Source organism: Artemia franciscana, unplaced genomic scaffold (genome assembly GCF_032884065.1).
Source record: "Artemia franciscana unplaced genomic scaffold, ASM3288406v1 PGA_scaffold_218, whole genome shotgun sequence".
NCBI lineage: Eukaryota > Metazoa > Arthropoda > Branchiopoda > Anostraca > Artemiidae > Artemia > Artemia franciscana.
Genome location: NW_027062647.1, coordinates 186,750 through 214,185, shown reverse-complemented (window position 1 = coordinate 214,185; position 27,436 = coordinate 186,750). Strand labels below are relative to the sequence as shown.

Genomic DNA, 27,436 nt, shown 5'->3' with positions numbered 1-27,436 from the left:
CTAATCGACCATTCCCTGTGTCGCCGTCGTCATTTATATATCCCCCTGTGCCCCCCGGCGTCCCCGTTGTAGTTGTGTCCCCGTGTCCCGGTCGTCATTTATATTCCATGTGTCCCGGTCGTCATTTGTGTCCCTGTGTCCCGGTCGTCATTTATATTCCCTGTGTCCCGGTCGTCATTTGTGTCCCTGTGTCCCAGTCTGTAATTTCTCTTTGAGTGTCCCGGTCGTCATTTATATTTCTTGTGTCCCGGTGTCCCGGTCGTCATTTGTGTCCCGGTGTCCCGGTCTGTATATACATTCGTTTTTGAATTGGTCTTTTTTTTAGTTTTTAGCTTTTTACTTTTTTTTAGTTTTTTTTTAGTTATACCTCATGATTCTAATGATTGCCCTTGAGCTTTGTTGATGGTGATTGCTAATCGAACATTCCCTGTGTTCCTGTCGTCATTTATATATCCCCCTGTGCCCCCCCCCCACGTCCCCGTTGTAGTTGTGTCCCTGTGTCCCGGTCGTCATTTATATTCCCTGTGTCCCGATCGTCATTTGTGTCCCGGTGTCCCGGTCTGTATATACATTCGTTTTTGAATTGGTACATGATGAAATAAATTTTTGTGTTTTTCCCCTTTTTTTCTTTTTAGTTTTTTTTTTTGGTTTTTACATTTTTAGTTTTTTATTTTTATTTTTTTTAGTTTTGTTTTTTAGTTTTTTTAGTTTTTTTTCTTTTTTCTTTTTAGTTTTTTTTTGTAGTTTTTACCTTTTTAGTTTTTTTTCTACTTTTATTTTTATTTCTTTTAGTTTTGTTTTTCTCCTTTATTTTTAATTTTTTTTTCTTTTTTTCTTTTTTTACTTTTTCAGTTTTTTTTTAGTTTTTTTTCGCTTTTTTAGTTATTTTATTAGTTTTTAGTTTTTTTTCTTTTTAGTTTTTTTTTGTAGTTTTTACCTTTTTTAGTTTTTTTAGTTTTTTTTTTACTTATGTCCTGGTCGTCATTTATATTCCCTGTGTCCCGGTCGTCATTTGTGTCCCGGTGCTTTGTTGATGGTGATTGCTAATCGAACATTCCTTGTGTCCCGGTCGCTTTCTCTTTGAGTGTCCCGGTCGTCATTTATATTTCCTATGTCTCGGTGTCCCGGTCGTCATTTGTGTTCCGATGTCCCGGTCTGTAATTTCGTCAGTCGACAAACATGACGTCAGTCGACACACAAAAATGACGTCACTCGACACACACACATACAGACAACTTATTTATATATATATATATATATATATATATATATATATATATATATATATATATATATATATATATATATATATATATATATATATATATATATATCAAACAGTTCGTGGTTTGAGTAACGAACTGTAGTAAGGAGCGACCCGGCTCAATAGTAACCAAAACTCTAAAAAATGGAATTTTGTTACTCAACATTAAAACTTAAAACGAACAGAAATTACTCCGTTTATGAAAGGGGCTTTTCCTTCTCAACGCCCCGCTCTTTACGCTAAAGTTTTTTACTGTTTTAAAATGTAGAGTTAAGAGAAAGAGTCAAACTTTAACGTAAAGAGCGGGGCGTTGAGAAGGAAAAGCCCCTTTCATATACGGAGTAATTTCTGTACGTTTTAAGTTTTAATTTCGCTCCTTACTTTCATTTAAAAAAACTTGTTTTTTTATTTAATAATTCATTAAGGTTGACGTTGTCCATCAAAAGCTACGAGCCTGAGAATATTATTCTTATTTTCGAGAAAGTGGGGAATCAACCCCAAAAATACAAGCTATTGTAATGAAAGTTAGATTCTGCAAGTTTGAAAATCCTACTATAAGGGCTTTAAACGCCCATCAACAAGAATGCAGAATTCTGTAAAAAAAATTTCCCGAGGAAAAGTCACGGATGCGTGTTTAATAAACACGCATCCGTGACAAATAAACACTGTTTATTTGTTGTCGCTTTTTTTCCAAGGGAAATGGTATTGAATTAATGGTCCTAGGAGATGGCGAGAGGGCTCAATCGAACCGAAATCAAAAGTTCTAGCTCCTTATTCAAAAGGCCAAAACATTGGGAATACTCTTGTGGAAATTTCAAATGGGGGGGGGGTGATTTCCTTGGATACTTTGAAACAGTCAGAAATAGAATTAGAAAAAAAAACATTGACTGGGACAACATTAACTCATGTCAAAATAACTCCGTATATGAAGGGGATACTCCTCTCCTCAATACCTTGCTCTTTGCACTGAAGTTTTCAGCACTTTTAAAAAGAGCTTCCTATTCTGATTAAATGGCTCTCGTATTTCAGGAACCATTCTTAAAAATTAGGGCAGAAAACTCAAACTTTAGCTTAAAAAGCAAGGTATTGAAGAGGGGGGTATTTCCTTTATATGTGGAATAATTGCTGTTCATTTTCAGCTTTAAAGTTGCTATTTACTTTCAGTTGAAAAAACTTGTTTTTTTATTTAGTTTCTATTGTTCTTCAAAAATACCGGTAAATCAGTCTTACTCTACATGAAAAGTTCCTTCCCCTAACGGGAAAATCTTCCGTGGAAACTTTCTCCCACATAAAACACAATCCCACCACCATAAGACTCGCTTTAGATAATTCTATCCTTTGCAAAAATTCCCTTCCCCCCATAAAATTTATTGGGAACGTCTGAAAATATCTCCTTCTCATACTTTTATTTGAAAAGACTTTAATTTCTAATCGTTTTACCGATCATCACAGAAATTCCCGTTTCCTTGAAACTTTTTTTTTGGCGAAACTCAAACCTGCTGAAAATAACCAAAAGACGATTCCCTTGGAAAATCTCCACATGCAAAATTTAGTTGAAAAGAGAAAGAAAACTAATAAAAATAATTTCGTATAGGAATTATGTCAAATCCCCCAAGTGTAAAATTTTCCCTGGAAAGTTTACCCTCAGGAATTTACCTCCCGATTTTTTCTTTATATGATAAAGTTCCTATATGATGTGACCTTCCGGTGATAGTAATATCGAGAACTAATGAAATCGGTTGTCTAAAAACGGAAATAGCAGGGTAATAGAAAGGCGCAATGGTTTCCAACGGTCCGAGTTGATGATTACCCCTCGAAAGCTTTTTATTTGACGAGAAAGCTCATATTTATAGCTGAAATTCATTTTTAAGAATTGTTTTTCTTTGACTGATCTATGATGTTTGTAAGCTTTTACATCGTTTCTAGTGTTTACTTTAAATAGTTTCATTTTCTTTCTATCCTTATCAGTTTTATGCAACTAACATTTCGAGTTTTTGCTTGTTTTTTGGGTTTAATTAAAAGACCAGACAAGGGTTTCTTTATTCATTGTTATTAATATCTGTTATCTTTATGTTTGACAGTATTATTTCATTTAATTTTTCATCGTCTCGGGTTTCATTTATTCTTTGATAATGATTTCTGGTCGTGCAATTATAGGACTTTATTTCTGGTATAGTCTGGTATAAGTGTCTTAGCTCTGTCTCTATGGTCTAAGTCTCAAGCCTAGTATGCCTCTACGTTTCTTAGAAAAACTTCTTTCAGAAAACTCTTTAATTTTATTGCTTTTTTTATTGCTTTTTGATTGCAAAACTTTCGTTATTTCTGAAAATAATTAATATTTATCAAGTTTTTCAGATTTTTGTCTAAAGAATTAAAACATCCGATTCTAATTTAATCACACTTCCTCTTTGACCACTGAATTTTGCATGAGGTTGAGAGATTTTTCGCGGGGGATATGGGGGATTATATTCTGTAAGGAGATTTCTAATTTTCAGGGAGAATTTCCAGGAAAACTTCAAACAACCAAAATAGCCACTAACAAGAAGTGGGGTTAATGATTCTCAAATGCCTTAAAGGTTAATGTGTCATTTGTTCTTTTCTAAAAACGACGTGCATTTTGTAAAGTATGTCTTTATTTTTCACAACATAATAAAACAAATACTAGCACAAATTAAAGTTTATAGGAAGGAGAAAAAACAATTCGATAGACTAAATCCAGCAACAATTCTTAATTTAGTCTATTAGATCCTGAAAATACATTTTTTGCTCTTTTTCATATTGATTTCGTTTAAATTTCGAAATTTCTATTTTAGGTGTCAATAAACAAAAGCTGATAGAATAGTCTCGAGAGCATAAAATGATAAAATTTTTCAAATTCATATAATTTTTTAAAATTTCAGAACAAGTTTTCTTCACTGCCTTACGATACCCACTGAAAAATATTTGTGATTTTTCATTTCTTGCCATTGATGAACTTGAGATTAATTGAATGATTAAAAAAAATAAAAAATAAACTAGATTCAGTATTGCTCCTCCGAAGCATTAATGCCTTACAGAATGAATGCTTAATACCTTGCAAAATTAAAATTGAATTAGCAGAAGTGGTGTGTTAGCTCGTTTAAAAATACAAGAAATAATCCGCCAATTTGCATTAGGGGGGCAAAAGTAGAACGAAAAAGATATTTTGGTAAAAAAATCTTATGTATGAAAGCTTGATTCATATCGGAAAATCAGCTCAATTATTTTCGAAATTTTAAAATGCATTGGGAAGAAACCTAAATGAGTTTTCGCGAAATTTCCAATTTTTTCTAATGATTAGGCAAGTTTTTCCCAGTGCTATAGAAATTTCCGTGTGTTTCTAAGGAAAAATAGGTAATTCTGTTTGTGCGTGTCAATTGATTTATTTCAAGCCAAGATAGGCGTTTCATTTGTTGTTGGAGTTATACTTTCAATTTTTGGGCCTTAGCACACCTAAGGAACATTTTGCAAATTAAACTGGCGAAATGCAAACATAAATATTTTTTATAGCATTTGAACAGACAAGGGCCGCTTTGACGTGTTCCTAGATATTTCGAATCAGGTAACTGTGAAATCGCTAAAAATTTCAACGACGTCGCAGAAACACAGGTTTTTTTTAAATTTTGCTTTATGCCTTTCATTAATATTGTTTTCATACAGGCTTCTCCAGCCTAATTAAGCTGCACTTTGTTTAACTTATAAGAAACCTGGTCTTGGACAAGGGTCAATTCAAAAGGATATAGCTAGTATGAATCCCTCAGTCTAGATATGAAGGGCTCCTGGAAAATATAGGAATCTTAATGTCCACGACAAATTATTTTGGGTTAAAGCAAAGTTACCCACCACTACAGACTTAATAATAATATCCAATTCATAATTTTCTGATTTCAGCAATGTCCACTTTAAAACATAATGCTTATGATTGAGCAGAAGATGAAAGGGTACTTGTGTCTTATAGCCACCACACTCAAGTTTTGGCGAGAAGTGAAGTTCGGTGAATGCTAATAAAATAAAACAAAATATGATGAAAATAATATACATTAACAACAAATTTATGAAAACTATAGAAAAGAATTATGGAGGGGGCCGCCTGACCGTATTATATTAAATACGTAACCTAAACTAACCCAATCTTACCAAAATACCAACTAAATATTTAATTTAAACATAGCTACAATATAGTTTCCCACTGGTTCGGAGCTAATATTGTCTGGTGTAAAAAACATGAAAATGTTTGCGATATAAGATCTTGAGTGTGGTGGCTAGAAGACAAACGTACCGATTAAATATTTATATATCAGCTTCATAAATTATAAAAGAGGGAAACCACAGTTGTTTGTTTTTTATCTCTGAGATAAATCTGGCAAAAAACACAAAGACATGCTCTCCGTGAGCCAGAATTTGCTCCCTTCCATAAAATATCCCAGTATAAATTATCCCTGCTTTCGACTTATAAGAAAAGTATTAGAAATCCAAATTTTTGAAGTAACGAGCACCCTCCAAAGTTTCTGTGACCATGAGGTGGAGGTTTGGATGAAGAATGGAGGTCCCTTGACATTGTTAGTAGCTAGTATTTGGGAACAAATTGGTGTTGAACTTTCAATCTAAATTATTGTCATTCATTTTAATTTTCAGCTTTTGCTGTACAAACTTGATATTAAAATCAGCGAAAAACTAAGGTCGATCTGAAATTTACGCTTTTTTTATCAACGTGTGTGGTTCAACCATAAGACTACACTGTTGTCGTTTTAAATTTCAGGCTCTGTAGTATAGCTATGGCGTAAAATAAAGAAATAAAAACGAAAAACACGTAAGAACAAATCTTATTCTTCTGTCGGTTTCCCTGTCAGCAGGTATGGTGAAGGTTTAGTCAGGCAAATCGAACCGGTTGAATAACCAGCGAAAAATAGATTGAATATCCCAGTTTTTTTCAATAGAACCTGCTAAATATCCTTTGCTAACGAATTTATCGAACTTGATGAAAAATTCGGCATAGTTTGTCAAGTTTATAACTTTAAATTCACAAATTCTGACTTCCCTCAAGCCCTTAATTAATCACGGTTAAAATAATAATTACTCATTGTCCAAAAAGAAAAAGGTTTAAATATCTCTAACAGTACTTGGTTGATTAACCTTCTTTATAAAGATCATAAAAGCAACAATCGTTATCATTCTTTTTTTCATCTTTTTTGTGTTCAGAGCAATTGTGTCGACACATTCGTTAAATAATTACAGCTTTTCAAACATGATCATCAAAATTTAGTAAATAAGTAGGAGGAGCCTTTAAAAAGGATGATTATATTTTACCCAATTTTCATTGGGATCTTTTAGTATAATTCTGAGAGCTCTGACAAAACTAAAAAATATACATTAAAGAAATATAATTAAAAAATTTATTGGAGTTGGCCCAGTAGTGACCTTATAAAGGAGATACCTACCAAGGTAAAGGAAGATTGTAAAGTGAGTCTTATATTAATAATTAGAAGGTAAGATCACGATATATTTCTGATGAATATGAATAAGAAGTTCTAAGTAAAATGTTTGAAATATGAAGTTCTAATTGCTAGCACGAGAGAAAATTTTTTACTGCCAATTACTATGAGATTGCGTCTTTACCCTGTTAACAAAAAAAGATATACATGGATCTGGAGTTTTCAAAGAGGGTTGGCCATCCAGACTACACATCTTTCTTCCAAAATATACATTTTACTTTTTAATATTTACTTTTAAACCATTTTACGTTTTATATTTTACTATTTCCCCCTTGTTTTTACTGCTTTTACACAACTTTCCTGAATTTTGGGGTTTTGTTGCTTTCTAAAAATATTCCCATCTAGGTCTTTAAAACGGAGGCGATTTCCCTAAGTGAGGTATACCAATAATACCTCAAACTAATATTTAACTACATCTGTCTAACGTAATATAAATTTGGAAATATTGATATTTTTTTGACAAAACAAATGATTACGATAATCGTTACATTTTGTATCGTTTATTTGGCTATAGCAGTGTAATATTTTTAATATCGGCCTGTAGGCTTTTTTGCAATTTTAGGTTTTTATTATTATTATTATAATTAACAGATTTTTGATTGATTAAAAAATGGACAACAACATCGGTTTATATACCAAAAATACTTAGGAGAGACATTATGCGTTTTGATGAGTAATACGCTTCGGCTTCAAACATTCATAGCTTTAGCTATATAGTTATAACATTTGCTTGTCTTTCCCAATGCATCCCCTTCAAATAAAGGGTGCAATTATTTTTGGCAATAATTTGGGAAAGAAGCTCCCTTCCTAAGTGTAAGCTTTGAATTAAAACTGTTCTTAAACCATTCTTTCAGTTTGTAACACAATATTAGACTCAGTTTAAGATATGGTATCAGAGCCGTAATTTTCTATTACTCCTAAATAAAATGACAGTAAATAAATGACAGTAAAAACTGAAAAATGAGTCATTTGGTACCATAAATGCACAATATAGTATTATATAAGTGTTGTAATAGTGTTTTATAGTGCTATAAAGGTAAATATATACTAAAGAAAACTGACCCGTTTCTGTTAATGGTTGAACTATGGATGCGTATCTAAGTTCTGACAAGATTTTCGAAGATACTAAATTTCAGCTGGAGGAGGGGGGTAAACTGGGGTTGGGCGGAGGTAGCAAACCTAGATCTAGAGGGGGGCATTCGTCCCTTCTGCCATATAGCAAATTACGCCTCTGATACCATATCTTAAACTGAATTTAACATCGTGTTTCAAACTTACGTCTTAATTCAATGCTTACACTTAAGAAGGGAGATTCTTTCCCAAATTATTGCCAAAATTAACCGTACCCCTAATTTGAAGGGGATGCGTTGGGAAAGACAAGCAAATGTTATAAGTATATAGCTAAGGCTATGAATGTTTGAAGCCGAAGCATATTACTTAAAACGTACAATGTCTCTCCTAAGCATTTTTTGTATATAAACCGATGTTGTTGTCCATTACTATATCAATAAAAAGTCTAGTAATTTTTATAATAATAGTAAAAACCCAAAATTGCAAAAAGTATACAGGCCGATATTAAAGATATTACACTGCTATAGCCAAATAAACGACAAAAATATAATGATTATCGTAATCATTTGTTTTGTTAAAACTATCGATATTTACAAATTTATATTACGTTAGACAGATGTAGTTAAATATTAGTTTACCGTAAAGCAGTTTAAACTTGTAATTGTAGGTATTATTGGTATACTTCACTTAGGGAAAATCAAATCCCCCAAGATTTTGACATAATTACGCCACTGTAGGGTGTCGCTTATAAGCAAAAGAGAATAGAATATAGGCTATCATGGTCTATCCATCTGTTTACACTCTGCTATATCATTTCGAGAAGTTTATGAATATCATCTTAATTAGATGTCAAGAAGCAGAAGATACAAACACAATATAGGCCAATGATGATGCATGTTTGTGGACAATGAACATACATTCTTGACAGACATACTACTGAATAATTATATCGAGACGAAAGATGTCTATTTAAACACCAACAGTATCTTATTATAGTATATATCCAAGGGGCTATCCACTCTTTCCCCTGGAAACACATATTAGAGAGTAACTTGTCCCATAATGAACGACGTATTCCCCTCAACACTAAGGCACGCTTCCAATATAGTATGCATCCTCATTCCACAAGGGGTATAACTCCGTCAAGCGTGGTACGTGCTACGAGGTGTACATGATTGTTGAAAATGGGCAATCTCTTTCAAAAAGCAATTTTAAAGAAGCTCTGTGTTGCGAATAAGGACGATGAACAAATAGTTTCTTATGTGATTCTGTTTGTATATAGTGGATGTAGAGAAATAACAGGGCAATATTGACTTCGAGGATACCCTCAGGTAGACATACCCCTTTACTCAGCAGTACGGTCAAACAAGTATAGGGATGGAGGGATGAGTCTCTGGTATATTGAATCAAAGAGTGTACACTATTCTAACTGTTGATCCCATCTCATTTGGGAATTTCATTTGGAGAAGGTTACAGACTAGGCCCTCCTTCTGATCGTTCACAGATTAATATTTCATACAGTAGTGCCAAATGGAGAGGAAGGCTTTGGGGATGATTATACTTTTCTAAGCTCTGGAGAATATATTTTTTTTTGCATTTTCTTTGAAACGAAAAGCGGAAAAATAAGCCCCGCTAGATTTTCACAAATACTGTTTTTGTATCTTCATTAAAACAATTGAAAATATGTCTTACCCTCTTCTTTTCCTTGAACTGGCAAACCTGATATCGTTTAGAATGGGAATAGAGTATCGTACAAACTCAGTTTTGTTTTCCCCTTCTTTTTTGGGATTCTTAGCCGGTTTAAAGGAAAAACTAGAAGATATTTACCTTTTTTTACATATTCCCTATCAATCTTTTTTTCTAGAGCTGTATGGCGTCCGTCATCACCCGTTGCCACGATCCGCAAGGCCGCAACTCTAAACCTTTTTACCTTAGTTAAGTTTGTTCTTTGATTAAATAAAAAAAAAAAAAATTTTTAGCTGAAAGTAAGGAGCGACATTAAAACTTAAAACGAACAGAAATTACTCCGTATATGAAATGAGTTGTCCCCTCCGCAATCCCTCGCTCTTTACGCTAAAGCTTTAAATTGTTTTAAAAAGTAGAATAGTGGCAGAGTCAAACTTTCAAACAGTTCGTGGTAACGAACTGTAGTAAGGAGCGACCCGGCTCAATAGTAACCAAAACTCTAAAAAATGGAATTTTGATACCAATAGCTACATCAAAAGAATCGCATTTTAATGCTGGTTTTAAATATATAAGTTTCATCAAGTTTAGTCTTACCCATCAAAAGTTACGAGCCTGAGAAAATTTGCGTTATTTTAGAAAATAGGGGGAAACGCCCCCTTAAAAGTCATAGAATTAACGAAAATCACACCATCAGATTCAGCGTATCAGAGAACCCTACTGTAGAAGTTTCGAGCTCCTATCTACAAAAATGTGGAATTTTGCATTTTTTGCCAGAAGGCAGATCACGGATGCGTGTTTATTTGTTTTTTTGTTTTTTTGTTTTTTTGTTTGTTTTTTTTTTCCCCAGGGGTGATCGTATCGACCCAGTTGTCCTAGAATGTTGCAAGAGGGCTCATTCTAACGGAAATGAAAAGTTCTAGTGCCCTTTTTAAGTGACCAAAAAAATTGGAGGGCACCTAGGCCCCCTCCCACGCTAATTATTTTCCCAAAGTCTACGGATCAAAATTCTGAGATAGCCATTTTATTCAGCGTAGTCGAAAAACCTTATAACTATGTCTTTGGGGACGACTTACTCCCCCACAGTCCCCGTGGGAGGGGCAACAAGTTACAAACTTTGACCTGTGCTTACATATAGTAATGGTTATTGGGAAGTATACAGGCGTTTTCAGGAGGATTTTTTTGGTTTTGGGGAGGGGTTGAGAAGAGGGGGATATGCTGGGGGAACTTTCCTTCGAGAATTTGTAATGGGAGAAGAAAATTTCCATGAAGGGAGAGCAGGATTTACTAGCATTATTAAAAAAAAAACAATTAAAAAATAAAAGTGAAAAAGCTTTTTCAGCTGGAAGTAAGGAACAGCAATAAAACTTAAAACAAACAGAAATTATTACCCATATGAGGGGCTCACCTCCTTCTATTACCTCGCTCTTTACGCTAAAGTATTTTCGGTAATTTCAACTACTTATTCTACGGCTTTTGTGATTCAGGGGGTCATTCTTAATAAATTGGGATAAAATTTAAGCTTTAGTGTAAAGAGCGAGGTACTGACGATGGGGCGAATCCCCTCATATATGTAATAAAAACATGAGAATACAAAAGTTCTTTACGTAAGCTAATTTATAAGTTACGTAAATCTTTTACCAATAAAAAGATTCGTAAAAAATTAAAAGTTCTAGTTGCCTTTTTAATTAACCAAAAAATCGGGGGGCAACTAGGCTTCGTCACCCGCTCTTTTTTTCTCAAAATCATTCGATCAAAATTATGAGAAAAACATTGAGCCAAAAAAAAAAATATGCAAATTTCGTTTTGATCATTCCTCTGCGGAGAGCCAAAATCAAAACATGCATTGATTCAAAAACGTTCAGAAATTAAATAAAAAAAACAAGTTTTTTCAACTGAAAGTAAGGAGTGACATCAAAACTTAAAACGCACAGAAATTACTTCGTATATGAAAGAGGCTGCTTCCTCATCAACGCCCCGCTCTTTACGCTAAAGTTTTTTACTGTTTTAGAAAGAAGAATTGAGAGAAAGAGTCAAACTTTAGCGTAAAGAGCGGGGCGTTGATGAGGAAGCAGCCTCTTTCATATACGAAGTAATTTCTGTGCGTTTTAAGTTTTGATGTCACTCCTTACTTTCAGTTGAAAAAACTTGTTTTTTTTATTTATAGCGTAAAGAGCGAGGGATTGCGGAGGGGACAACTCATTTCATATACGGAGTAATTTCTGTTCGTTTTAAGTTTTAATGTCGCTCCTTACTTTCAGCTAAAAAAATTGGTTTTTTTTTTTTATTTAATTTCTGAACGTTTTTGAATTAATGCATGTTTGGTTTTGGCTCTCCGCACATAAATTATTAAAATGAAATTTGTATATTAATTCTTTTTTTGGCTAAATGGCTTTCTCTTAGTTTTGATCAGACGATTTTGAGAAATAAGGGGTGGAGAAGGAGGCCTAGTTGCCCTCCAATTTTTCGGTTACTTAAAAAGGCAACTAGAAATTTTAATTTTTAACGAACGTTTTTATTAGTAAAAAATATACGTAACTTAAGAATTAACTTACGTAACAAACTTTCATAACCTTATATTTTTATTATGCATACGAGGGGGTTTGTACCCTCGTTAATACCTCGCTCTTTACACTAAATCGTAAGTTTTGTCCCAATTCTTTAAGAATGACCCCTGAATCAGAAAGGCCGTAGAATAAATAGTTGAAATTACTAAAAATACTTTAGCATAAAGAGCAAGGTATTTATCTCCTCCTAAATACCTCGCTCTTTATGCTAAAGTATTTTTAGAACCCCTCATATGCGTAATAATCTCTGTTCGTTTTAAGTTTCAATGCTACTTCTTCCTTTCATTTGAAAAAACGTTTTCATGTTTATTTTTCATTGTTTTCTTATAGTAATGCTAGAGAATCCTGCGCCCTTGTCATTGAATTTTTCTTCCCCCATGACAGATTCCTCCAAAGAAAGATCCTCCAACATAGCCCCCTCACCTCAGCCCCACCCCCAAACAAAATAAAATCCCCCTGAAAACGTCTGTACACTTCCCAATAACCATTACTATATGTATACAATGGTCAAAGTTTTTAACTTGCAGCCCCTCCCCCAGGGATTGTGGGGGAGTGAGCCATCCCCAAAGACATAGTTATTATGGTTTTCGACTATGCTGAACAAAATGGCTATCTCAAAATTTTGATCCGTTGACTTTGGGAAAAAATGAGCGTGGGAGGGGGCCTAGATGCCGTCCAATTTTTTTGGTCACTTAAAAAGGGCACTAGAACTTTTCATTTCCGTTATAATGAGCCCTCTTGCGACATTATAGGACCACTTGGTCGAAACGATGACCCCTGGAAAAAAAAAACAAACAAATAAACGCGCACCCGTGATTTGTCTTCTGGCAAAAAAAAATACAAAATTCCACATTTTTGTAGATAGGAGCTTGAAACTTCTACAGTATGGTTCTCTGATACGCTGAATCTGATGGTGTCATTTTGTTAAGATCCTACGAATTTTAGGGGGTGTTTCCCCCTATTTTCCTAAATAAGGCAAATTTTCTCAGGCTCGTAACTTTTGATCGGTAAGACTAAACTTGATGAAACTTATATATTTAAAATCAGCATTAAAATGCGATTCTTTTGATGTAGCTATTGATATCAAAATTCAATTTTTTAGAGTTTTGGTTACTATTGAGCCGGGTCGCTCCTTACTACAGTTCGTTACCACGAACTGTTTGATTAAACCCATAGACATTCAAAGCTCGTGCTTTTTTGTAGCACAAAACCTTGAGAATGAATGAGCTCCATTAGGTGCATTTGTGGCAAGATTAAGTTCAAAATTACTGAAAAAATATAAAATAATTGCGATTACCAACGGCCTTTATTTATTTGTGAATAGTTTTCAGCATAAAATCAAGTTAAACATTTGAACCAAGATAAAGGGTTTGACGAGATAGTCTGCTCTTGATTTAGGGTAATATTTGCTGCTTTAAGTTCAACTTTAAGTCTCTAGTTTCATTACGGAATATCTTGTATTTTATTTTTGCTTATGCCCCTTTCAATTTGTTGGTACCAATTAAATGATAGAATTCGTAGTAGGCTAATATGCTTAGGAATCCGCTGGGCGGTGTCCCCTTGGAAGATCCTAGATCTTCCAAGGCTTTTTGACGAAATTTGATCGTTTCGAAAAATTTTAGTCTTGGATCTTTCACTTTAATATCTTGGTCTTTTTATCGCGTTTATTCTCAACTCGGTTACTTTTTTCATACTTAGATGAATTTGACACCAATCAAACAGTTCGTGGTAACGAACTGTACTAAGGAGCGACCCGGCTCAATAGTAAACGAAACTCTAAAAAACGGATGCGATCAAAACATTTGATGTTAAAAGATACATCAAAAGATTCAGATTTTTATGCTGATTCTAAATATATAAGTTTCATCAAATTTAGTCTTTGTCATCAAAAGTTACGAGCTTGAGAAAATTTGTCTTATTTTAGAAAATAGGTGGAAACACCCCCTAAAAGTCATAGAATCTTAACGAAAATCGCACTATCGCATTCAGTGTATCAGAGAACCCTATAGCAATAATTTCAAGCTCCTATCTACAAAAATGTGGAATTTCGTATTTTTTGCCAGAAGACAAATCACGGGTGGGCACCTAGGCCCCCTCCCACGCTCATTTTTTCCCAAGTCAACATCAACATTTTGCGATAGCCATTTTGTTCCGCATAGTCGTAAACCATAATAACTATGTCTTTAGGAACGACTTACTCCCCCATAATCCCTGGGGGAGGGGCTACAAGTTACTAACTTTGACCAGTGTTTACATACAGCAATGGTTATTGGGAAGTGTACAGAAGTTTTCAGGGGTCTTTTTTTGGTTTGGGTGGTGGGGTTGAGGGGAAGGGGCTACGTGGGAGGATCTTTCCTTCGAGGAGTATGTCATGGGCGAAGAAAAATTCAATGAAAAGGGCGCAGGATTTTCTAACATTACTTTAAAAAACAATGAAAAAATAAACGTGAAAACGTTTTTTCAGTTGAAAGTAAGGAGTAGCATTGAAACTTAAAACGAACATAGATTATGACGCATATGAGGGGCTCTAAAAAAACTTTAGCATAAATAGCGAGGTATTTAGGAGGAGATAAATACCTCGCTCTTTATGCTAAAGTATTTTTAGTAATTTCAACTATTTATTCTACTCGTATCATTTTAATAATTTATGTGCGGAGAGCCAAAATCAAACATGTGTTAATTCAAAAACGTTCAGAAATTAAAAAAAAAACTATTTTTTAAACTGAAAGTAAGGAGCGACATTAAAACTTAAAACGAACAGAAATTACTCCGTATATGAAATGGGTTGTCCCCTCTGCAATCCCTCGCTCTCTATGCTAAAGTTTGACTCTTTGCCACAATTCTACTTTTTAAAACAATTAAAAGCTTTAGCGTAAAGAGCGAGGGATTGCGGGACTTTTCCTTACTTTCAGTTAAAAAAACTAGTTTGTTTTATTTAATGCTATGTAAAAGACATCTTCCTGTATATATATATATATATATATATATATATATATATATATATATATATATATATATATATATATAAGAGAGAGAGAGAGAAAGAGAGAGAGAGAGAGAGAGAGAGGTGTTATTCTGCTATGTGAATGGTTCACCCATGTGAGAATGGTTTTCTGCCCCAGATGACAATTTGGGAAAGAATTATGAAGAGCAGCTTGAGCATTTTTTTTACACGAAGATTGCCTACTGATATAACACTTTCCCTCCGTACCATTGCGCGTAGTAGAAGTGCCTAAGGCGAAACGTTTCTTGCGGTATAGGTGAGGTTAGCACTATGCATTTGAGGGATGGAGGAACATAGATTAGATACCATCTTGTTCTTTTAATTCATATGATTTTCGCACAGGGAGTTATCCCATTTTCTTTCTGCATTGGTTACTTGACCCATATTCCCAAGAAAGAAAAGTCGACTACTCAGTATTCTTCGTTCTGCCCGAAAACTGTGTTGACTTCCCTCTGCAGGCTTTTCGGGCTGTTGTTTGTCGACTAATTGAAGCATAAATGTTGTGCCCTCCATACAAGTTCGGTTTTCAGCAAGGCTTAGGCCGTTCTGGTGCTTTTACAGTGGTGACAAATGACTTAGTCGATGAAGATGATAGCGGGGAAACGCTTGTTTTGTCTGGACATGATGTCTGTCGGGCGTTCGACTCAGTGGTGCATACCACCATGCTTTTATTTGCAGAAAAACGAGGAGTGAATACGTTCATCATTAGCCCTTTGCGAGACAAAAGCTGAGGTTGAAAATTCGCCTTAAGTGACCTCCGGACAAACTTTGCCCTTTCGCACGGTGTGAAAAACTCGTCGATATTTGCAAATATACCCGGCTGGCATCTGTCTCTTCCCCAAAACTTTTTAATAATTACGTCCTAGATCATGAAGCACAGTGTCCCTCATCTTGTGTCCTGGTTGGTCTTAATCTTTCTCTTATTTCTAGCTGAATACCAGCTAGTCCTTCGAGAGTATTTCCAATATCTTGAAAATATTAAGCCCAAGGTACGCTGATATAGCTCTGTCTTGATTTTAACCCCGAAAAATCAGAAATAGTGCTCTTGAACTAGAAAATATCGGATCGACCCTCTTTAGTCTATCTGGGAAGCTCTGAAATCAAGCATGTCGAAGAGATAACGTACCTGGGACTGCCAATTGGCTCACCCCTTAAGCATACTCGTCAGCTGCTGATAGCTCATATTCAGTGCCGCATTTTCGTTACATATGCTTCATTTATTAAAGCAAAGCTTTGCCTTAATAGAGCTACACTCGAAATTTCGTATAGCACCATTGCAATGCCCCATATTCTTTATTGTGCACCCTTTTGGAAGATCTTTACTCAAAAAGAAAAAAAAAGGTCTCATTATGTCAAGTTTGTCAAGTACCTACTTCGGCTTCCCGCATGGACTCGAGACACAAAATTGATTAAACCTCAAGATCACAGAACTATAATATAGCAGTTGAAAAGCAAATTCGAAATCATTGGGAGGTTTTTAGCACTAGTGGGACAGTTAGATAGTACCCATGGGTGCCAACAAGGGGGAAATGTGGGGGGGGGCATGACCCCCTGAAAATTTGGGACTAAAAAGTAATTATAAGGAAAACAGAGGGAAAAAAGCCGAATAGGGGAAAACCATGGAAAAAATCTGTGTTGCCCCATTACCGGCTGCCTACCAATAGATTTTGATGCTTAATAAGGAAAATAAAAGTCGTGTTTTGTGACTGAGTGACCCCTTTCCAGTTTTCCACAAATATATTATTTGTGTGATTTGGTTGGAGCAACATAAAGAAACAACAAATTCTTCATAGTAATGAATGGTAAGTGAATTACGATCCTTGTCAATAATAAAAGTGGAGCCTAACTAGTCATAACATTCAATCAAAGAATCAGCTTTTTATGATGATTCTAAATATGTATTTGTTTGGTAATAATTAGTGCAGTTATAAGTACACAAGAAAGTTCATATAATTATAAAAAACACTAGGAAAACAACTTAATAAGGGGGAATTTGGGTAAAATATGCCGTCAATTTTTGCTTGTATTGCAGGAGTATCCATGAGCTGATATATAAGCCACTATAATCAGAAATATATCTCCTGATATCATTATCACTCCTGGAAAAAAAAAGATACTAAAAAGCAAAAAAAATGAGTCCGATCAGGGAGAAAATACAAAATTCCCAGCCTTCCGTCCAGGAGAAATATTTCTGAATCTAGTGGCTTCAAGCAATATTAAGCCATCATAATCAAAAATATATCTCCTGAACAGAATGCTGGGAATTTTTGTATTTTCCTCCTGAACGGATATATTTTTTGGGTTTGTATTATCATTTATTTTTTTCCTGGAGTGATTATATTTATCAAGTTGTCACTTGGAAAAAGATTTAATTGTTTACAGTTATGAAGCATAAAGGTGTACAATATACCGGATTTCGGTATTCAAATTAGATTAAATAATTGAAATTAAAGTTTTTATTTGGTTTTCTTAATTTTATCTTTAATGTTTTACTTTGAACAAACTACTTTGATAATACCTTACTTTTTATAAGCTATTGAGTCTAGAGGCATTGAATATTTTGGTGTTTGATAACCAAGTTCAAAACTGTCGATATTGCTAAAAGAATATCCGTCCACCGCTTCGGCATTACTCAACAGAACTGAATGCCGGGAGTTAATATCTTTTTTGCAAGTAGGCTATTGTTTTGTGTATCTTTTGTAATTCATCATTATATTTAATTTTTAAATACTTTTATTTTAATTGATATAATTTTTTCATTGCCTTTAGAAAAATGTTGGTCTTTAAGCTTCATTAAGCAAAAGCACAAACAAGTTTTTCCAACTGAAAATAAGGAGCAACCTTAAAACATAAAACTAGCAGATATTATTACGTATGTGAGGGGGGTTGCCCCCCTTCTCAATGGTAGACACCATTATGAAACCTCTATGGTAGGGTTCTCTGACATGACGAATGTAATAAAGAGAATTTCAATAAGTTCATTTGCTTTTTTGGGGGTGTTTCCCCTTTTTTCGAAAATCATGTAAATTTTCTCAGATTTTTGGTTTTGGGTGGGTAATAATAAACTAAAAGAATTTTATATATTTAGAATCAACATAAAAAGCCAATACTGCCGGTATAGCAATTGTCAAGAGGAAATTTTTAGTTTTGGCGAATATTGGCCCAAGTCACTTTTTACTTCCAGTTTCACGAACTATTCGATAATATTCACTTGTGACGAAATTTTTTTTAACCTATTCATTTTTTTTTAGTTGAAAAGGACAATAAAAAGAAAGATGGTTAATTTGACGGCTGGATAGTAAGTTTAAATTTTGTTTTTCTTCGATATTTTATTTTTTTAATGTCTGAATATATAAGGGATTTAAGTTCGAGGGGGAAAATTGACCTGTTATGAAACAGGTACATTTTACATGGCCTATAAAATCAAAACGTGGTATTTATGCAGACAGGATGATTTTTGGGCATCTCTACTCCTTTTTTAAACTATTCTAAGGTGTAGAAAATTAGATAGTCTACATCTGTTATAATCTACGGAAGCAATAAATCTCTCTGTAATTTTGGTTTGAATTCGATTTTCTTTTAATATTAAATGCATAATAATTAAATTGATCCCTTTACCAGGAATCCTTTTCGTTCAAAATTTAGTGTAGTTTCTTTCATTTTGCATACAATTTAATTACTCTTTGTATTTTAGATGTTTTCCTAAAAGTATTTATAATAAACTAATTTCTACGAAAAAAATTCCTGAAATATATTCCCTGTCATCCAACCACCACTGATATTTTGGCGTTTGCCCCACCTGGAAAATTTTCTGCACCTGCCCTTGATCCAACCAGATTTTTTTCTAATGATTTTTACTTTAAGGTTTTTTTTAGGATTTTTTGTAAAGAAGAGAACAACACCAAAAAAAGTAAAAAAAAACGCGCAAGTTACAACGCAAACATAAAGAATTACAGGAATAGTCGTAGGACCTTCAAGATTTTTTTTGGGGGGAGGGGAGAGACTCTAAACTTCTTTCAACTTTCCCAACCCATTCTGTATACGTGCCTGCTGTGATCTTTTTGAATCCTTTGATAGCCTTATTTATTTTTTTTAGGAATGGTACTTGCTTTGAGTCAGACTTTATGCTTGATATTTTGGGTAAGTAGTTTTACTGTCTTAATGAAATTTTTATCGACGCTTAATAAGCCAAATATTGTTTAATACGATATTTTATTAATATAGTTTTTTTCTCTTATTTCATATATTTAATTCCATTTAAATTTTGTTTTACATTTATATTCTTTTATTATATCGTTATTGCTGTATTATATTGTATTATACAAGAATGTTTACTATTTTTTTGTTTAATGTATTATTTAAAAGTTGTTTAATATTTGGAAAGACGTACCAGAAATAGGGACAGTGTGACCATAAGGGATTTAAATGACAAAACAGAGGGACGAATTGTAAGTTCGATTTTTTGTAGGAATCTTCGTCTTACTTAATTTTTTTTTCTTGCATAAAAGTAGATTACAAAAGTATGTTACACGCGTAAACCAATGAAATTAAAGCACAATGCTTAACACAAAATTATACGAAATTAATTTGTCTTGTTCTCTTGGCATACTCCTACTATTACTACTACTAAAAACTCAACGCAGCATCAAGCCACCAAAGGCCAAGACATATACGCACACTCCGGCTCCCCCCCAAGACATTCAAAGTCTCCCTCTTTGCACAAGCCCAGGAACTTCGATTTCCCTTAATTACTTCTTTAAGACCACTTCCGACCATCCCATTCAGGGAAGACCTGCTTTGTTTTTGGTCCTAGATGGTTTGACGATCTTTGACAATCTGCCATCCTTCATCTACGGAAAATGTCCTAGCCATATAAAACCTCCCATTATAGCCTTAGAAAGCGCAATAGAACCAAATTTTTCGCACAGTCTGCTGTTTGAAATACGGTCGGTCAGACGGGTATCTAAAAGGATCCGTATATAATTCCTCTGGAAAACATATTAGAAATCCGCTTCAATCTTTTGGAGCGCCTACTTTTCAGAACCATGCTTGGCCCCTGTCATCACTGTAGCTTCCAATATTCAAATTATTGTCGGAAGACTTATCTTACTATTCTTCCACACGTCTTCTCAATCGTGGAATCTCATCCTGGGCTCTGACTGTTCTACTTTTAACATCTTTACTGTTTCCACTATCTTTATGTATAATATTACCAAGCTAAGTGAAGGTATCCACTAGATTGGTCTTCTCTTTACCCAAAATCACCTCTTCACCTTTACTTATTCCCAGTCTAAGCGAATTAGTCATCTTAAAATTAATTTTCTACCCTATTTTCTCGCACTAAATTCACAAAACCCCCCAAAAATCATATTTTGCTAATATTTTCATTTAACTTGCTAAGATCATCATTATAATCAAATTCTTAGAGTGTTTTACTTTCTCAATTGCTTTCATGCTCTTTCATAGCCTTTGTTGTGCTCCTTAGAACGATTCCTATCAAAGGGATCCATATAAATGGGCTTAGAACACAACCTTGCTTAAACTCCTCATTCAATGTGAAACCAGCTATTAACCTTATTTCCTCCTACATTAACCTATAAAATTACTTTAATGTATTAATTAAAAAAAAATCAAAAAAGAAGTTTTTCAAAGAAAAATAGAGGCCATATTAAGTTTATGATCTGCACAAATATAAACCTATAATAGTTCAAACTAAAAACGAACAGAAATTACTATTAAAGAATAAATGGAACCCAAACCGACCAGAAATTAAATAAATAATCATAGCAAACAAATATACAACAGAAACTAATATAAATGAATAAGTAAATCTTAAAGCGAGTAAAACATGAATTGAATATGCAAATCGAGCAAGAATCTCTTACTATTAGAGAATAAATGAAACCCAAAACGACAGTGACTAATATAAATGAATGGATAAATCTTAAAATAAGTAAAAGATGAATTGAATTTGCAAATCGATCTTAAAATGAGCAAACATCTCTTACTATTAAATAATACATGAAATCCACACGAAAGAAATAAAATAGACAATCATAGCGAACAATCATACAACAGAGACTAATATAAACGAACAAATTAATCTTAAAACGAGTAATACCTGCATTGAATATACAAATCGAGCTTAAAACGAGCAAAAATCTCTTACTATTAATGAATACTTTTTACCCAAACTAAACCAGAATTAAAATGAATAATCAAAGCAAACAAAAGTTCAACAGTGACTAACATAAATCGATAAATAAATCTTAAAACGAGGGAAAATCTCTTGCTACTAAAGAACACATGAAATCCAAAGGAACAGTAATTAAATAAATAATCATACAACAGGTGCTAATATAAATGAAAAATAAATCTTGAAATGAGTGGAAACTTAAATTGAATATGTAAATCGAGCTTAAAACGAGCAAAAATCTCTTACTATTAATGAATACTTTTTACCCAAACTAACCAGAATTAAAATGAATAATCAAAGCAAACAAAAGTTCAACAGTGACTAACATAAATGGATAAATAAATCTTAAAACGAGGGAAAATCTCTTGCTACTAAAGAACACATGAAATCCAAAGGAACAGTAATTAAATAAATAATCATACAACAGGTGCTAATATAAATGAAAAATAAATCTTGAAATGAGTGGAAACTTAAATTGAATATGTAAATCGAGCTTAAAACGAGCAAAAATCTCTTACTATTAATGAATACTTTTTACCCAGACTAAACCAGAATTAAAATGAATAATCAAAGCAAACAAAAGTTCAACAGTGACTAACATAAATGGATAAATAAATCTTAAAACGAGGGAAAATCTCTTGCTACTAAAGAACACATGAAATCCAAAGGAACAGTAATTAAATAAATAATCATACAACAGGTGCTAATATAAATGAAAAATAAATCTTGAAATGAGTGGAAACTTAAATTGAATATGTAAATCGAGCTTAAAACGAGCAAAAATCTCTTACTATTAATGAATACTTTTTACCCAAACTAAACCAGAATTAAAATGAATAATCAAAGCAAACAAAAGTTCAACAGTGACTAACATAAATGGATAAATAAATCTTAAAACGAGGGAAAATCTCTTGCTACTAAAGAACACATGAAATCCAAAGGAACAGTAATTAAATAAATAATCATACAACAGGTGCTAATATAAATGAAAAATAAATCTTGAAATGAGTGGAAACTTAAATTGAATATGTAAATCGAGCTTAAAACGAGCAAAAATCTCTTACTATTAATGAATACTTTTTACCCAAACTAAACCAGAATTAAAACGAATAATCAAAGCAAACAAAAGTTCAACAGTGACTAACATAAATGGATAAATAAATCTTAAAACGAGGGAAAATCTCTTGCTACTAAAGAACACATGAAACCCAAAGGAACAGTAATTAAATAAATAATCATACAACAGGTGCTAATATAAATGAAAAATAAATCTTGAAATGAGTGGAAACTTAAATTGAATATGTAAATCGAGCTTAAAACGAGCAAAAATCTCTTACTATTAATGAATACTTTTTACCCAAACTAAACCAGAATTAAAATGAATAATCAAAGCAAACAAAAGTTCAACAGTGACTAACATAAATGGATAAATAAATCTTAAATCGAGGGAAAATCTCTTGCTACTAAAGAACACATGAAATCCAAAGAAACAGTAATTAAATAAATAATCATACAACAGGTGCTAATATAAATGAAAAATAAATCTTGAAATGAGTGGAAACTTAAATTGAATATGTAAATCGAGCTTAAAACGAGCAAAAATCTCTTACTATTAATGAATACTTTTTACCCAAACTAAACCAGAATTAAAATACTTTTGAACTATTTGTTTGTATCAATGTTTGTAAAAAGAAATCTGTATTTTGAAATTATTTTTATCTCAAATGATGTAGACATTTTGTGAAACTCTTTAAATCCTATTTTATGATTTATTTCATATTTTATGATTTATTTCATATCTTTTAAACTAACCAGAATTAAAATGAATAATCAAAGCAAACAAAAGTTCAACAGTGACTAACATAAATGGATAAATAAATCTTAAAACGAGGGAAAATCTCTTGCTACTAAAGAACACATGAAATCCAAAGGAACAGTAATTAAATAAATAATCATACAACAGGTGCTAATATAAATGAAAAATAAATCTTGAAATGAGTGGAAACTTAAATTGAATATGTAAATCGAGCTTAAAACGAGCAAAAATCTCTTACTATTAATGAATACTTTTTACCCAAACTAAACCAGAATTAAAATGAATAATCAAAGCAAACAAAAGTTCAACAGTGACTAACATAAATGGATAAATAAATCTTAAAACGAGGGAAAATCTCTTGCTACTAAAGAACACATGAAATCCAAAGAAACAGTATTAAATAAATAATCATACAACAGGTGCTAATATAAATGCAAAATAAATCTTGAAATGAGTGGAAACTTAAATTGAATATGTAAATCGAGCTTAAAACGAGCAAAAATCTCTTACTATTAATGAATACTTTTTACCCAAACTAACCAGAATTAAAATGAATAATCAAAGCAAACAAAAGTTCAACAGTGACTAATATAAATGGATAAATAAATCTTAAAACGAGGGGAAATCTCTTGCTACTAAAGAACACATGAAATCCAAAGGAACAGTAATTAAATAAATAATCATACAACAGGTGCTAATATAAATGCAAAATAAATCTTGAAATGAGTGGAAACTTAAATTGAATATGTAAATCGAGCTTAAAACGAGCAAAAATCTCTTACTATTAATGAATACTTTTTACCCAAACTAACCAGAATTAAAATGAATAATCAAAGCAAACAAAAGTTCAACAGTGACTAATATAAATGGATAAATAAATCTTAAAACGAGGGAAAATCTCTTGCTACTAAAGAACACATGAAATCCAAAGGAACAGTAATTAAATAAATAATCATAGAACAGATGCTAATATAAATGAAAAATAAATCTTGAAATGAGTGGAAACTTAAATTGAATATGTAAATCAAGCTGAAAACGAGCAAAAATCACTACTAACAAAAGTTTGGCTACTACCCTGTTCCCTGTTTATGAGTATCTTAAGCCTACTACGTCATTAGCACTTTACTGAAAACGAGTTATATTATAAATATTTTCATTCATACTTGTTATTTCAACATCGAAAATAAAAACTACAATGAAAACTACAAAGTCTTTAACCGCTGAGCTTTCAGCAATTGATATAATTATATATCGAGTATTTATTTTAATTTCGTTATCTCTTTCCAAGAATGTTCAAGATAAATTTAGTTTTCACTGCAAACAGGAGATTGGCTACTGCCCCCATTCCTAACTGTAAAAATCTATGGCTACTGCGTCACTGCCGCTTTGCTGAAAACGAACGGTATTACGAAGATTTTCTTTTGGACTTATTACAACATTGAAACTAAAAATTGAAATATGCTGATATTTCTTCCTTAAGGTTTAGATAATTTTTTATTTATGAAAGTAAGAAAGGTCAAAATATTTCAAACGTATTTTTTATTCAGTACCACAATAAAATTAATGTACATATTAAATAATATTAATATTTATTTGAATATTTAGAAACGTTTAGACTTTTGTAACTGTTTTCGCTGTCTAAATAAATGGATTTATCCCCATTTGAACGCTTATTCGTTCGTCATGGAAAGGCAGTGTGGCCTGAGATAATGATATCTAATTTAAGGTGTTACGTTTAAAATAGGTCGTATACATGGGGGAATGAGACCAACCAGGTATACAACTATAAAATTAACATTTCCTTTGCAATTTAAAAAGCACAGAACACTTTACCACCTTCGCTGGAAATTCATTTTACATTTAGGCAAGATTACAGAATAAAATTTACATCAAGACTTTGAATGAACTTTGTCATTGAACTCTCTCCGAAAAAATGTAGTGAATAACCCGGAAGTTCATTATTTTTTGAATGACCCGAAAGCTAATTAATTTTTTTGTATAACTATGGTAGTTTTAATTTTAATACTTTATTGCTTCTACTGCTGACGATCGCTGCATATGTGATCGAAATGTTTAAACTTCTGTACCTGTTATCGCTTTCTAAATAAATGGATTTATCCCCGTTTGAACGCTTATTTGCTAGCTTGCGTAGCAGCAATAGTGGGTATACTGCATTACATTTGGTTTCTTCAATAAACGCTGAGAGTTTCGGCTTAATACATACCATTAAACTTTCCTGAAGCATTTCTGATGCGTCCACTTGAAAACCTGTGCGGGGATAGTGTGTTTCGATTTAGTTCCATACAGTTTCTATATATCCCAAATTTTTCGCCTTAATATCCTTAGTTTTAATAGCAATAGTAGTAGTAGTAACTGTAGAAATAATTTTAGTAGCCTAAGCTTTAGTGGTAGAAGTAGAATAATAGTAACAGTAGTATGAGCAGAAGCAGTAGCATTAGGATGCAAATATTTTCTGTTGGTTAGTTCAACGTCCCTCAAAGCAATCCTTGTTAGTTTCAACTTCACTCACCAGTCTATTCCTAAAATATTGCTGTTACATCCTTTTGACAACCTGCATACAGAGGGTATGTTTTAATTCAGCTCATACTAGTAATAGTATTGAATAGCGGTGGTATTACTAGCAGCAGTAGTACTAACCTGTGGCCTTTTGTGTCAGTTGAACATCCCTCTCATCAAGTCCTGAAAGCTTTAATTAATTACAATTTGCCATTGTTATCACATTGCTGTATGTCCCATGGATAAATGTTCATTAAATTTTAAAATTTTGACCCTGAACTTTTTGTTTTCTGATTTTTTGGGCTATTTTGAACAAAATTTTGATTGGATGCATTTGGGGTAAAGGGATTGTGGTATGTGTTTAATTGCCCTCTGATCCCTTTTAATTCTTAAAACACTTCCAGAACTTTCGCTTTTTAATCAAATTAGCCACCTCCGAAGTTTACATGACCATCCCTTCTACCTGGGTGTTAGTGTTATCACGACCGTGAGTGTGATTGAGGGAGTGTTTTTAAGGGAGTGAGTGTGTGAATTTGAGTCCCCCGTGAGTTTGAAAGTTCATGCGGCCACCCCTACTAAAACCTCGTATAAATCTGTATATAATTCTATAACAACTTACAATTCTTACCCCGGGCTCTTGGACATTTTGTCAACCCTAGAGGCATTGTTATATGATTTTTGGACTATTTTAGACAAAATGGACAAAAACTTTGATAGGATGTATTTGGGAAAAATAAGGGGTGTCTATTACTTTTTAGGCTTAAAATGGGAAGCAGAACTTTCAATTTCTAATCAAATGAGCCAATATCAAAACTGTATAGGCTATATCAAAATTTTGATTGGATACATTTGGAGTAAAGAAGGCATGTGATGGGTTTAATTGCCCTCCGATCACTTTTAATTCTTGAAATACCTCTAGAACTTCCGCTTTTTGATCGAATAAGCCACCTCCAAAGTTTACATGACCATCCCTTCTGCCTGGGCGTTCGTGTGATCGCGACCGTAAGTGTGATTGAGGGAGTGTGTTTAAGTGCGTGAGTGAGTGTGTGTGAATTTGAGTCCCCCGTGCGTGTGAAAGTTCATGCGACTACCCCTTCTATAAAAACATCATATAAATCTGCATATAATTCTATAACAAATTACAATTCTTACCCCCCCCCCTGGGCTTTTGGACGTTTTGTCAACCTGGAGGCATTGTTATATGATCTTTGGGTTATTTTAGACAAAACTGACATCTCAAAACTTTGATCGAATGTATTTGGGAAAAATAAGAGGGGTGTCGAATTATTTTTTAGTCTTAAATTGGGAAACAGAACTTTCAATTTCTAATCAAATGAACCTCTTACAAATTTTATTCGACTATTTCTCCCATAAAGCCTTATATGCCCAAAGGACATTACTTACGACACTTGCATTCATGTGGGGTAGGGGTATGTCAACCCGTTGTTTTTGCTATCTGATCTTTGAACTATTTTGAAAATAGTTATCTCAAAATTTGGATCGGATGCATTTTGTGAAAAGAGGGCTTGGCGGGAAGGTAGTTACCCTGATCACTTTTGACTCTCCAAAAGGGCACTAGAACTTCCGAATCGAATAAGCCCCTTCCGGAATTTATAGGGCCATCCCTTCGAAATGAAGTGCCCCTGAGAGAGAAAAAAAAAATAAACAGTCAGCCTTATGGCCTTTTCTATAGGCAATGCTATAAACTTGTCTTTTATTTATCTGGCATCAGAGGTAACGCACTAGCGCTGCATATGGTAATGAACTATAAGGTTTCAATATAGTAAAATCTTTTTTTATTAGAGGCA

At 33.2% G+C, this 27,436-nt stretch overlaps 1 protein-coding gene across 1 annotated transcript in view; it reads left to right on the top strand.

Annotated features, from left to right (window-relative positions):
- The first annotated feature begins 16,879 nt into the window (after positions 1 to 16,879).
- LOC136041428 (low-density lipoprotein receptor-related protein 8-like) overlaps positions 16,880 to 27,436 on the top strand; it is a 45,170-nt gene continuing 34,613 nt past the window's right edge. Inside the window, exons 1-2 of the mRNA XM_065726099.1 lie at positions 16,880 to 16,901; positions 19,196 to 19,239. Of these exons, the coding sequence (XP_065582171.1) occupies positions 16,895 to 16,901; positions 19,196 to 19,239 (51 nt within the window). The 5' untranslated portion in view covers positions 16,880 to 16,894. The remainder of the gene's footprint in view (positions 16,902 to 19,195; positions 19,240 to 27,436) is intronic.